Source organism: Colobus angolensis, unplaced genomic scaffold (genome assembly GCF_000951035.1).
Source record: "Colobus angolensis palliatus isolate OR3802 unplaced genomic scaffold, Cang.pa_1.0 Scaffold170, whole genome shotgun sequence".
Classification (NCBI taxonomy): Eukaryota; Metazoa; Chordata; class Mammalia; order Primates; family Cercopithecidae; genus Colobus; species Colobus angolensis.
Genome location: NW_012114822.1, coordinates 3,252,862 through 3,265,212, shown reverse-complemented (window position 1 = coordinate 3,265,212; position 12,351 = coordinate 3,252,862). Strand labels below are relative to the sequence as shown.

Here is a 12,351-nt window from a genome sequence, read left to right as displayed (position 1 = left end):
TACACTGTTGGTGGGACTGTAAACTAGTTCAACCACTGTGGAAGACAGTGTGGCGATTCATCAAGGATCTAGAACTAGAGATACCATTTGACCCAGCCATCCCATTACTGGGTATATAACCAAAGGATTATAAATCATGCTGCTATAAAGACACATGTACATGTATGTTTACTGCAGCACTATTCACAATAGCAAAAACTTTGAACCAAGCCAAATGTCCATCAATGATAGACTGGATTAAGAAAATGTGGCACACACACACCATGGAATACTATGCAGCCATAAAAAAGGACGAGTTCGTGTCCTTTGTAGGGACATGGATGAAGCTGGAAACCACCATTCTCAGCAAACTATCACAAGGACGGAAAACCAAACGCCGCATGTTCTCACTCATAGGTGGGAACTGAACAATGAGAACACTTAGACACAGGATGGGGAACATCACACACCGGGGCCTGTTGTGGGTTTGGGGGAGCGGGGAGGGATAGCATTAGGAGATATAACTAATGTAAATGACGAGTTAATGGGTGCAGCACACCAACATGGCACATGTATACATACGTAACAAACCTGCACGTTGTGCACATGTACCCTAGAACTTAAAGTATAATACTATAATAAAAATGGAACCATAAAAAGAAAAAAGAAGGCCTTCCTAACCCAAAGGCCATAAAAATATTCTCCAATGGCTTTTTTAAAAATTTCTCAAGTTTGTTTTTCATACTTTAGGTATGTAATCCATTCCATTTTACAGCTGAGGAAACAGGGACAGAGACATTAAGTAACTGCTCTGATATTCAGTTAGTAAACATGCATTCATAAGCAATATATGCAATTGTTTTGAAAGTTAAATGCTACCACATTGTTCATTTCCTTTCAGAACGTGTGTTCACTCAACATGCCTTTGTGAAAGTTTACCCACCATGATACGCATAGATCTATTATCATTCATTTGACTGATACACAGCATTTCCCTGTCCAAATAAGTCAGTTTTTCCACTCCCTGACTGGGAAGCCAGCAGACTGTTTTCAAATTTTAACTTAGAAGCTGCTGTGAAGCCGAGCCCACCCATGTCTCCTTGTACATATGAACTGGTAGTTCTCTTTAACAGGCGTCTGGAAATGGCATTTCTGAGTTGTAGAATATTAACTAAATATTATAAAATCACTCTTCAAAGTGGCTGTACATATCACATTCTTCCCACAGTGGTAAGAGTTCTGCTTTAACCACATCCTCATGAACCTTTGCACTATTAGACAGCTAGATTTCTCCAATATGAGGGGAATAAAATGGTTTCTCATTTTATTTTGCGTTTCTCAGATTACCAGTAATACTGAGCACTTTTTCATATGCTTATGGTTATTGGTTATTCCAGTTGCTTCTCTATAAATTCCCTCTTCATATGACGACAACGTTAACGATTGCCCAGCAATTGCTGAGCATTGTCCATTTTTCTTTCCTGCTGTCTATTTCTTATTGATTTGGACGACCGCTTTCTATAATCTATCTTCTTTCTAATCTCCTAATTCTAACATTTCTGAAGTTTTGGTTTTTAGGCCATCTGGAATTTATTATTGTACATGACATGAAATTAGGATTGAATTTTATATTTTCCATGTGGGCAAGGGATCACGCCACGCCATTTCCTGACTGGTACTCCTTGCGCTAAGCAGAGTAACTGCTGCCACCCCAGAGATACCCACGTCCTAATCTCAGAACCTATACCTGTGTTCAACGCCAAGGGACTAAGGTGCTCATCAGTTGACCTGAGATGGGGGGATGACCCCGGGTTCTCCAGAAGGGTCCAATGTACTCACAACAGTCTTTGTAAGTGAAAGGCAGGGAGGCAGGAGGGTCAGAGTTGAGTGGGACTGGAAGGTGCTGCACGGCTGCCTTTGAAGATGGAAGAAGGAGCCAAGGGACACAGGCGGCCTCCAGCAGCTGGAAAACGCAAGGAAATGGGTTTTCCCCTGGAGCCTCCAGAAGGAGCACAGCCCCACTGAGCCCTCAATTTAAGGCTGCAGAACCCACTTTGGACTTCTGACCTCCAGAATTTTAGGATAATAAGCTCCTGTTGCAATGTCACTAATTTGTTGTAGCAGCAATCAGAAACTAATACATTCCTTCTCCGCAAGTTGTCACATATCACGCTTTATATTTTGTCCCATTATCTATTTATCTCCCTCTGTATCAATGCTATACTTGTTCTAGAAATTAGAACATTACGGTAAGCCTGAAAACTAAGAAAGGTGAAGCCTCCCTCCCTCTTCAAAATTGCCTTGACTATTCTTGACTACGTATTTTTTTAATTAAAAAATAACCCCAGTATTTTGGGAGGCCAAGGTGGGAGGACTGCTTGAGGCCAGGAGTTCAAGACCAGCCTGTACAACATAGCAAGACCTCATCTCTACAAAACAAAAAACTGAGCCAGGTATGGTGGCACGCCTGTAGTCCCAGCTACTTGGGAGGCTGAGGCAGGTGGATTGCTTGAGCTCAGGAGTTCAAGGCTACAGTAAGCTGTGATTATGTCATGCACTCCAGCCAGAGCAATGAAGTGAGAATTTATCTCTAAACAGAAAACAAAACAAAACAAAAACCCTGGAATATATCCTAAAAGAAAACAAATGCAGCTCATGGGAGAAAGACACACCAGGCGGAGAGCATGAGCCAAGACTCAAAAGTCCGGAAAACAGCAGCATGGTGAGTGAATCACAAGTAGCACACGCAGCTAGGAAACGCTTCCAAACCCCTGGATGATCGGTCCTGGTGGGGATGATTTCAGCAGCCAAGAAACCATTAACAACAGTCCAGGACTTCTACTTCTGGCCAAGAAGAGTAACAGCGATCAGACTGACCCTTCCATCTAAAATACATTTTCTTTTAAACGCAAAATACGTAAAACAGTGGTTTTCAAGACAGCGGACTTCAGGCAACAAAGGAGAGTGATCCCGAGGGCTGGGAAACAGAAGAGGGAAGGCCTACCCTGCCCCCAGCTTACTGTGTTCAGTGAGGTTGCACCAGACAAGATGAGCAGCACACAGAGAGAACGCCAGCCATGTACAGAGGGTCCCATCCTAGCATTCAGTAGAGTGCAGATCAGGAAACTGCCTAAGGCCAAAAGAGAAAGAACCACCAGAGAGGATTACAGGGAACAGGGCCTGGTCTTCACAGGGCAGGCAGACATAGCGCTGTTCCCTCCAGCCATCTGGTAATCCTCATTCTTCATGGGACACTGGGCAGACCCCTCGGAGGGCACCTGTCATCTCAGTGAGAAATAATCAGCCCTAGACGAAATGCTGATCTGATCTCACCTAACAAATCTTAAAAGCAAGACCCAAAAGGATCTAACAATTTTCAAAGCTTAAGAATATTTATCAGATACAAAAATATTCAGTATCCAATATGAGAAAATTCTCAATATCTGGAGTCCATCAAAAGCTATCAGACATCCAAAGAGGCAGGAAAACAGAACCCAATCAGGAAAATCTATCAATCAAAACTGATCCTGAACTGACAAAGATATGAGAATTAGCAAACCAGGATATTAAAGTAGTTATAACTGTATTTCTTAAGTTCAAAAAGCCAGAGGAAACATTGAACATGTTAAGTCAACACACGGAAGATATAAAACAAGCCCAGACAGAACTTCTAGAGATGAAAACTATAATATCTGAGATGAAAGGTATACTGAATGGGATAAATGGCAGATCAAACACTCCGGAAGAAAAGAACTTGAAGTGAACTTGAAGATACGGCAATAGAAACTATCTAAAATGAAACACGCAGCGAAAGAAGGTTATAAATAAAAGTGAACGAGTATCAGTGAGCTGTGAGACAACTTCCGGCAGCCTGATAAACTTGTAATTGGGGCCCTGAATGAGAGGATGAGAGAGAGAGAAGAAATATGTGAAGAAATAATGACCACAATTTTTCCAAATGTGATGAAAACTATAAATCTAGAGATCTAAGAAGCTCAAGGAACCTCAGCAAAAAAAATCAGTTTAAGAACCATTCTGGGCAAGCAGAGGCAGTGGCAGACTGGTTTTAAAATCTCCTCCAAATGCCTCATGAAATCAGGGCAACCAGGGAAGTAAAACCAAAGCCCACAGACGGCGTCCACGATTGATCCAGCCCAAAAGCCCGACAACAGGATCAGCCCATCAGAGTTTATAATTAATTTGATTAGAAGGTCTTCAAAACATAACTAGCTGCTCTTTTCCAGTGCCATAACTATATCTTTATTTACTTATTTATTTTTGAGACAAGGTCTCACTCTTTTGCCCAGGCTGGAGTGCACTGGCGTAATCACAGCTCACTGCAGCCTCAATCTCCCGGGCTCAACCAATCTTCTTGCCTCAGCCTCTTGAGTAGCGGGGACTAAAGGTGCACACCACTGTGCATAGCTAATTTGTTTTATTTTTAGTAGAGATGGGGTCTTGCTATGTTGCCCAGGGTGGTCTTGAACTCCTGAGCTCAAGTGATCCTCCTGCCTCAGCCTTCTAAAGTGCTAGGATTACAGGCATGAGCCACCATGCCTGGCCTGTATCGTAATTTAAACACATGAAAATTTCTTTCCAGAGAAGGTAGCCATATTTTTCCTGAAAGCTAGCTATACAGGTTCATTCTCTGTTCAGGCATTTCTACAGACATGGGCAAACTATGTTTATTATGTATTACTATTGTACTTCTAAGTAACTTAATCAAAAATCAGAGTACAGAGTAGATCCATGGGTTCTGCATCCATGAATTCAACCAGCCTTGGATTGAAAATATTTTTTAAAAAAATGGATGGTTGTATCTGCACTGAACACGTACAGACTCTTTTTTTCTTGTCATTATTCCCTAAACAGTACCACACCGATTTACATAGCATTTGCACTGTATTGGGTATTGTAAGTAGCCTAAAGATGATTTAAAGTACACGGGAGGATGTGCGTAGATTACAGCAAATACCACCATTTTATATAAGGGACTTGAGCATCTGGAACCAGTCCCCCATGGATACCAAGGGATAACTCTAATCATGTTTACACTTAATTACAAAATATACCCAATTTATAACCTAAGGTCCTCTGTTTTTCATAACTATGTTTCTTAAAGGTTGATAGGTATTTTATTTTTAAAATATAACTATGTCAAAGAGTGTATGTCAAAGAAGGAAAGATACCAGATGTAAGCAAGGAATGGGTTGCTTTTTTTTTTTTTTTTGAGACAGAGTCTCGCTCTGTTGCCCAGGCTGGAGTGCAGCAGCACAATCTCGGCTCACTGTAAGCTCCGCCTCCCAGGTTCATGCCATTCTTCTGCCTCGGCCTCCCAAGTAGCTGGGACTACAGGCACCCGCCACTACGCCCAGCTAATTTTTTGTATTTTTAGTAGAGACGGGGTTTCACTGTGTTAGCCAGGACGGTCTCGATCTCCTGACCTTGTGATCCGCCCGCCTTGGCCTCCCAAAGTGCTGGGATTAGAGGCGTGCGCCACCACACCCGGCCGGGAATGGGTTGCTTTAAACGACCCTTTATTATGACCCTCTGTTTAGTTTTTTGAAATTGTGTGTCCTATGCCTTGAATGCACTCAACTTTATCAAATGAAATTGGAAATTCATTCTAAACCGACTCTGACAGGAAAAGCCTGCATGCCACCCACCACCACAAGGGATTCTAGCATACGGGATACTGTACATTTCAGTGCCGTTTATATAAGATGAGATTATTAATGTACACACTGGTGGTAAACAGAAATCTTGAGAACAAGCTGGTAGGCACAAAACTCAAACACTGAAAAAACGAAAACATTAAAACCATCAAATGCATCACCTCTCCGAAAACCAGGAAAATACTCAACGACGCAGTTTGTCCCAGAGAAATCAACTATTAAGTTTTGGTACCAGAATATTCTCAGATAGCTCAGAAAATCCCGAAAGACCATGTTCATTATGTATTACTATTGTACTTTTAAGTAACTTAAAAATCAGAGTACAGAGTAGATCCCTGGTTTCTTCATCTATGAATTCAACCAGACTTGGGCTGAAAACATTTTTTTTTTAAATGGATGGTTGTGTCTGCACTGAACACGTACAGACTCTTTTTTCTTGTCATTATTCCCTAAACAGTACAATTTACATAGCGTTTGCACTGTATCAGGTATCTCCGAAAGTCATCAACTTAATCAAATTCATCAACTTAGAAACACTTCCACCAATTGTTAAAATCAAATTCGACAAGACCAGTTCCCATAAGTTACAGTCTCAATCCACGAAGAAAACCCCTCCTGAGTGACAGAAGCACCAGCAGCTTCGCACCAGGACTCGGGGCCACAGCCGAGCACAGAAAGCAAGTCCTACCTCGACACCCGGGCGCCACCAGCTGGAGCCCAGAGGAGCACAAAGCTCCCTCCACAGGCTTGCACGTTTATTCATTCCCTATCTTGCCATCTGGAACAGGCAGAAAGAAGGAAGTCATCACCTGCGACTAGGGAGCCTAGAACTTTCAGTGGCGAGAACTCTAGACGCCTAGGGCCAAGGCCCCATACTCATTCAGGTGGACTACTCCAACGCTCCCTCGTACCTTCCGCCCCTCACTTCACTAAAGCTGGAATTCTCAACCAGGACATGGGTCTACACCAAGAGGCTCTGAGCACAGGGTACTGCCTCAGCAGAAGCAGCTAGGCTGACAGCCAACAAGAACTCTTTAACCTCCTAACCATGTGGACTTGCTGCCACCACAGGGCCAGGGCTCTACCTCTGCTGGCAGCCCTTGCTGCTTGCAGCCAATTGTGACTCCCTTTCTTAAAGCCACAGACTCCTAACTTTCAGGCAGGGCTTCAAGGTGAGTAGACAGAGGGCTACTTTAACAATGCAAACTCAAGGTGGTGGTCCTTGGCTCTCCATCACCCTCTAATTCTCAGGTCCCACATTTGCAGGGCACCCATGTGACGTGTCCTTTTACATGTTTCATTGGGGAGCTGTCAAGTAACTGAGCTGACTCTGGGCTGAAGCACAAGTAACAAGCTTCTGGGCCACACTTTATCACTGTCCAATTCTACACCTTGGTGTTAAGCAAAAACCCAACTAACAGATTCAATTAAGGCAATCTATGGCGATTATCTTACAAATGTGATGATTATCGTACTGGACTAAGTCTGTTTCCCCAGGAACAGATGGAAGTACCGCCGGCCGTGTGCCTGGTAAGTCAGCTCTCTGGAAACACTTACTGGAGGGGGACGTGGGTGGTTTTCTGGCAGGCTGCCGCTCTGCCTTGGGGCCGCTGACAGGCTCCGCGGGTGCATCCAGGTGTTCTTCTGAGCCCAGCGAGAACTGGAACCGGACTGTACCCGACTCCACCTGCTTCACCTGCAATGGACCAAAACAGCAGTGATGGCCACTCCCTTTATCAGCACGCCTGTCAGAACCATCCAACCAGGAACAGCAGGCTCTGCCCTAAAACAAAGTCTATGTGAAATCAGAGGCTTCTGACACCACATGTTCTTAGATTATAATCAAGTAGTTTGAGCAAAAAGCAATTGGCATGGCACTAAAAGCCCTGCAGACCACATGATCATGGAATGACCCTTACCCAAGCAGAAATCGCAATCTCTCCCTCGAGTTGTGAATGTTTACACTGACCTATGTGAAACTGACATCTTTATTCTGGCTATGGCTCTGTGGGTTTTGGCACACAAACACAGATTCACATAACCAGCACCACACCCAGGGTGCAGGTCAGCCCCATTCCCCCAGGGTGCTCCCTTGCCCTGCCCCTCTGCAGCCACACCGGGCTCCTGCCTAACCCGGGCAATCTATGACTGCTTCCCCAGCACTGTCATTTGGTCTTTTCGAGAACGTCAAAAAAATGTCCGACACGTGGAATCACGTAAAGTACAACTTTTGAGACCAGTTTCTTTCATTTAGTGTAAGACTGATGAGATTCATCCAAGTTGTTGCATATACATCAAACTGTTTCTTTTTTATTACTGAGTGATATTCTATTGTACGGATGTATCAGTTTATTTATCCATTCACTCGCAAACATTTGGGTTGTTTCTGGTTTGGGTGATTATAAACAGAGCTGCTACAAACACATGTGTTTGTGTGAATACAGGTTTCATTTCTCCAAGAGTAGGACTGCTGGGTCATATGGTATATTAAATTTCATAAAGCACTTCCAAACTTTATTTCTGGACTCTCTAGTCTGTTCCATTAATCTAATCCCTTGACAGTAATTAGTGTAGCAGCTCTACAGTGTTTAAACTGTGAACTGTGTGGTCTGATTCCTCCAACTTTACTGTTTTTGTTTTTGTTTTTTTTTAACTATTTTGACTCTTCTAATTCCTTTACCTTTCCATATAAATTTCAGAATCTGCTTGTCTATAATTCCAAAAAAATCCTGCTGAGATTTTGACTGAAAACTGCATAAAATCTCTAGATCAATCTTGGGCAGAACTGACAGCTTTACTATGTTGAGTTTTCCAAGACATAAACATGTTACATCTCTCCAATTATTTAGGTCTTCTTTGATTTCACCTAAGAATAACCACAGTGACAACTAGCAAAAGGACAGTTTCATTGTTTTCAGCATACAGATCCCGTATCTATTTTGCCAGATTTCATGGAGGGCAGGTTTTGTAAATAATACTGTTTCTGCATTTTGCTTTCAATTTTTCAGTGCTAGTATATAGAAATAGGATTGATTTTTCATGTTGACTTCCTGTGTTATCCTGCAACCTCACTAAACCCACTTACTCATTCCAAAAGGACTTTTCTGTAGATTCCTCGGAATCTTTGACATGGACAATCACGTTTTCTGCAAATAAGGACAGTTTTGTTTCTTCCTTCTAATGTGTATGTCTTCTGTTTTCTTGACTTACAGCACTGACTACAACTTCCAATGCAATACTGAACATGACGTTGAATGCTAACAGTGGACATCCTTTACTTGTTCCTAATCTTAGGGGGAAAGCAATCAGTCTTGCACCATTAAGTATGATGTTAGCTAAAGAGTTTTTGTAGACACCATTGATCATGCTGAGGAAGTTTTCTTTTATTACTAATTTGCTCAGTTTTTATCATAAACTGATGCTGAATATTGTCGAACGTTTTTTCAATATCAATTGCCAGGATCATATAGTTTTCCTTCTTTAAGCTGTTACTATAATGAATTACATTTATTGATTTCCAAATAGAAAACAGACTTGCATTCTTGGGATAAAGCTCCACTTGGTTATAGCATATTATTCTTTTTGCGTATCCCTGGACTCAATCTGCTAATATTTTGCTATTTTGCACCTATGTTTATGAAGGATATGGGTCCACAGTTCTGTTTGCTTATTACTTTTTTTTCTGGTTTTGATATCAGGGTAATGCTGGCTTCATTTCATAAGTTGGGAATTGCTCCCATCTTTTCTGTTTTCTGAAATAGATTGTATAAAAGCAGCATTATTTCTTCTTCACATGTTTAGTAGAATTCATAGTGAATAGGCCTGAATATCTCTTTTTCAAAAGTTTTTAAACTATGAATTCAATTTATATATTAGTTATAGGACTACTCAAGTCATCTACTTCATCTTGGCTAAGTTTTGGCAGTGTGGCGTTTAATATTCATTCATCCATTTGACCTAAATTGTCAAATTTATGTGCAGAGAATTGTTCGTAGTATTCCCTTATCCTTTTAAACACCTGTGAGTCTGTACTGATATTCCTTCTTTCATTCCTAATATTAGTAATTCGTGTCCTCCCTTCTTTCTTTTTCAGTCTTGCTAGAAGTTCATCAATTTTACTGACATTTTCAAACAGGTTTTTGTTTCATTGGGTTTTTGCTATTTTAAAATTTTTAATCTATTATTTTTGTTTTCAATCTCATTGGTTTCTGCTGTTATTGACTTCTGAATTGCTTTGGGTTTATTTCACTCTTCTTTTTCTAGTTTCTAAAGACAAAGATTAGATCGCTGAATTAAGATCTTTTTTCTGTGCTTTATTTTTATTTATTTTTTTTGAGACGGAGTCTTGCTCTGTCGCCCGGGCTGGAGTGCAGTGGCCGGATCTCAGCTCACTGCAAGCTCCGCCTCCCGGGTTCCCGCCATTCTCCTGCCTCAGCCTCCCGAGTAGCTGGGACTACAGGCGCCGCCACCTCGCCCGGCTAGTTTTTTGTATTTTTAGTAGAGACGGGGTTTCACCGTGTTAGCCAGGATGGTCTCGATCTCCTGACCTCGTGATCCGCCCGTCTCGGCCTCCCAAAGTGCTGGGATTACGGGCTTGAGCCACCGCACCTGGCCTTTTCTGTTCTAATATAAGTCCCTAACGCTAAGCATATTTGAGCTGCATCCTACAAACTTTGATATGCTGTATTTCCATATCTGTTAAGTTCACAATATCTTCTATTTTCCCTGGAGGCTTACTCTTTAATTTATGGATTTTTTACATATTGTTTAATTTCCAAATGGTTGAAAATTTTTATTATCTTTGTTATTGTTTTCTAGTTCAATTCCATTATAATCTGAGAATACATCTTGTATAATCTCAACTCTCTTAAAACTGAGGTTTGTTTTATGACCAAGGATATTGTCTATCCTGATGAATGCTCTATGTGCACTTGTAAACAGCGTGTATCCTGCTGTTGTTGGGGAGAGTGCTCCATCACTATCATTCCGATCCAGCTGGTCAATGGTGATGTTCAGTCCTTCCGTATCATTGCTGATTGTCTAGCTAGTTGTTCTCTGTTTACTTAGAGAGGATGTTGAAGTCTCTATAATTGTGGATTTGTCCATTTCTCCTTTCAGTTCAGTTTTTGCTTAATTCCTGGAAATTTCTATCTCTTAATTCCTGGAAATTTCCTCTATTCTGAAGTCTAGTTTGTCTGATAGTGTCTGATAGTAATATAGCCATCCCAGTTTTCTTTAATTAGTGTTTGAACAGAATATTTTCCATTCTTTTAATTTACATTATATTTATTTAAAGTATATTTCTTAGAGACAGTATATAGTTGGGCTCTGTCTTTCATTAAGCCTGATGGTATCTTTTAAACTGGTGTGTTTATACTATTTACACGTAATGTAATTACAGGCATACCTAACCACTACAATAAAGCGCGTCACTTGAATTGTTTGGTTTCCAGTAGATTTTAAAGTTATATTTACACTATACTGTAGTCAGTAAGTGTGTAATAGCATTATGTCTAAAAAAAGAAAAAAAAATGTACTGTACCTACCTTAATTTAAAAATACTTTATTGCTGGCCGGGTGCAGTGACTCACGTCTGCAGTCCCAGCACTTTGAGAGGCACGCAGATCACCTAAGGTCAGGAGTTCAAGACCAGCCTGGCCAACATGATGAAACTCCATCTCCACTAAAAATATAAAAATTAGCCGGGTATGGTGGCAGGCACCTGTAATCCCAGCTACTTGGGAGGCTGAGCCAGAAGAATCGCTTGAATCCGGGAGACAGAGATTATAGTAAGCTGAGACTGCGCCACTTCACTCCAGCCTGGGTTACAGAGTAGGACTTAAAAAAAAAAAAAAAAGCCACTTTCTTGCTAAAAAATGCTAACCATTGTGCCATTATAGGTATGATGATTCATGCTTATAATCCCAACACTCTGGGAGACCAAGGTGGGAGGATCCCTTGAACCCAGAAGCTCAAGATCATCCTGGGCAACACAGCAAGACCTCAACTCTACAAAAATTAAAACATTAGGCAGGCATGGTGGCACAGGCCTGCAGTCCTAGCTACTCAGGATGCTGAGGTGTGAGGATCGTTTGAGCCTAGGAGTTCAAGGCTGCAGTGAACTATGATCGTGCCACTGCACTCCAGCCAGGGCAACAGGGTAAGACCTTGTCTCAAAAAAAAAAAAACACTAAGGATCATCTGAGCCTTCCAGAACATTGTAATCTTTTTGCTGGTGGAGGGTTGTGCCTTGATATTGATGGCTGCTGCCTAATCAGAGTAGTGGTTGCTGAAGGTTGGGGTGGCTGCAGCACTTTCATAAAATAAGACAACAATATAAGTTTGCTCTATCAATTGACTTTTCATGTCATAAAAGAGTTCCCTGTATCATGTGATGCTATTTGACAGCATTTTACCTTAGGCAGAACTTTCAAAATCATAGTCAATCTTCTCAAACCTTGCTATTGCTTTATCAACTAAGTTTAGGTAATATTCTAAATATTACATCTATGTACCTTTAAAATCTCTCCAAACACTGTGTTCAGTTTTGTTTTGGTTTGGTTTTGAGACAGAGTCTTGCTCTGTTGTCCAGGCTGGAGTGCAATGACGCGATCTCAGCTCACTGCAACCTCTGCCTCCCAGGTTCAAGTGATTCTCTTGCCTCAGCCTCCCGAGTAGCTGGGATTACAGGCATGTG

The 12,351-nt window shown here is 41.5% G+C and overlaps 1 protein-coding gene across 3 annotated transcripts in view; it reads right to left on the bottom strand.

The window, feature by feature from the left end:
- Positions 1–12,351, bottom strand: part of NPHP4 (nephronophthisis 4) — a 131,724-nt gene that overhangs the window by 59,443 nt on the left and 59,930 nt on the right. For 2 of the 3 annotated variants that reach the window (XM_011938286.1, XM_011938287.1), the window contains exon 1: positions 7,212–7,286. In XM_011938286.1, the coding sequence (XP_011793676.1) occupies positions 7,212–7,286 (75 nt within the window). Of the gene's footprint in view, positions 1–7,211; positions 7,351–12,351 lie in introns of those variants that run through there. The other variant, XM_011938285.1, reaches the window with a different exon arrangement.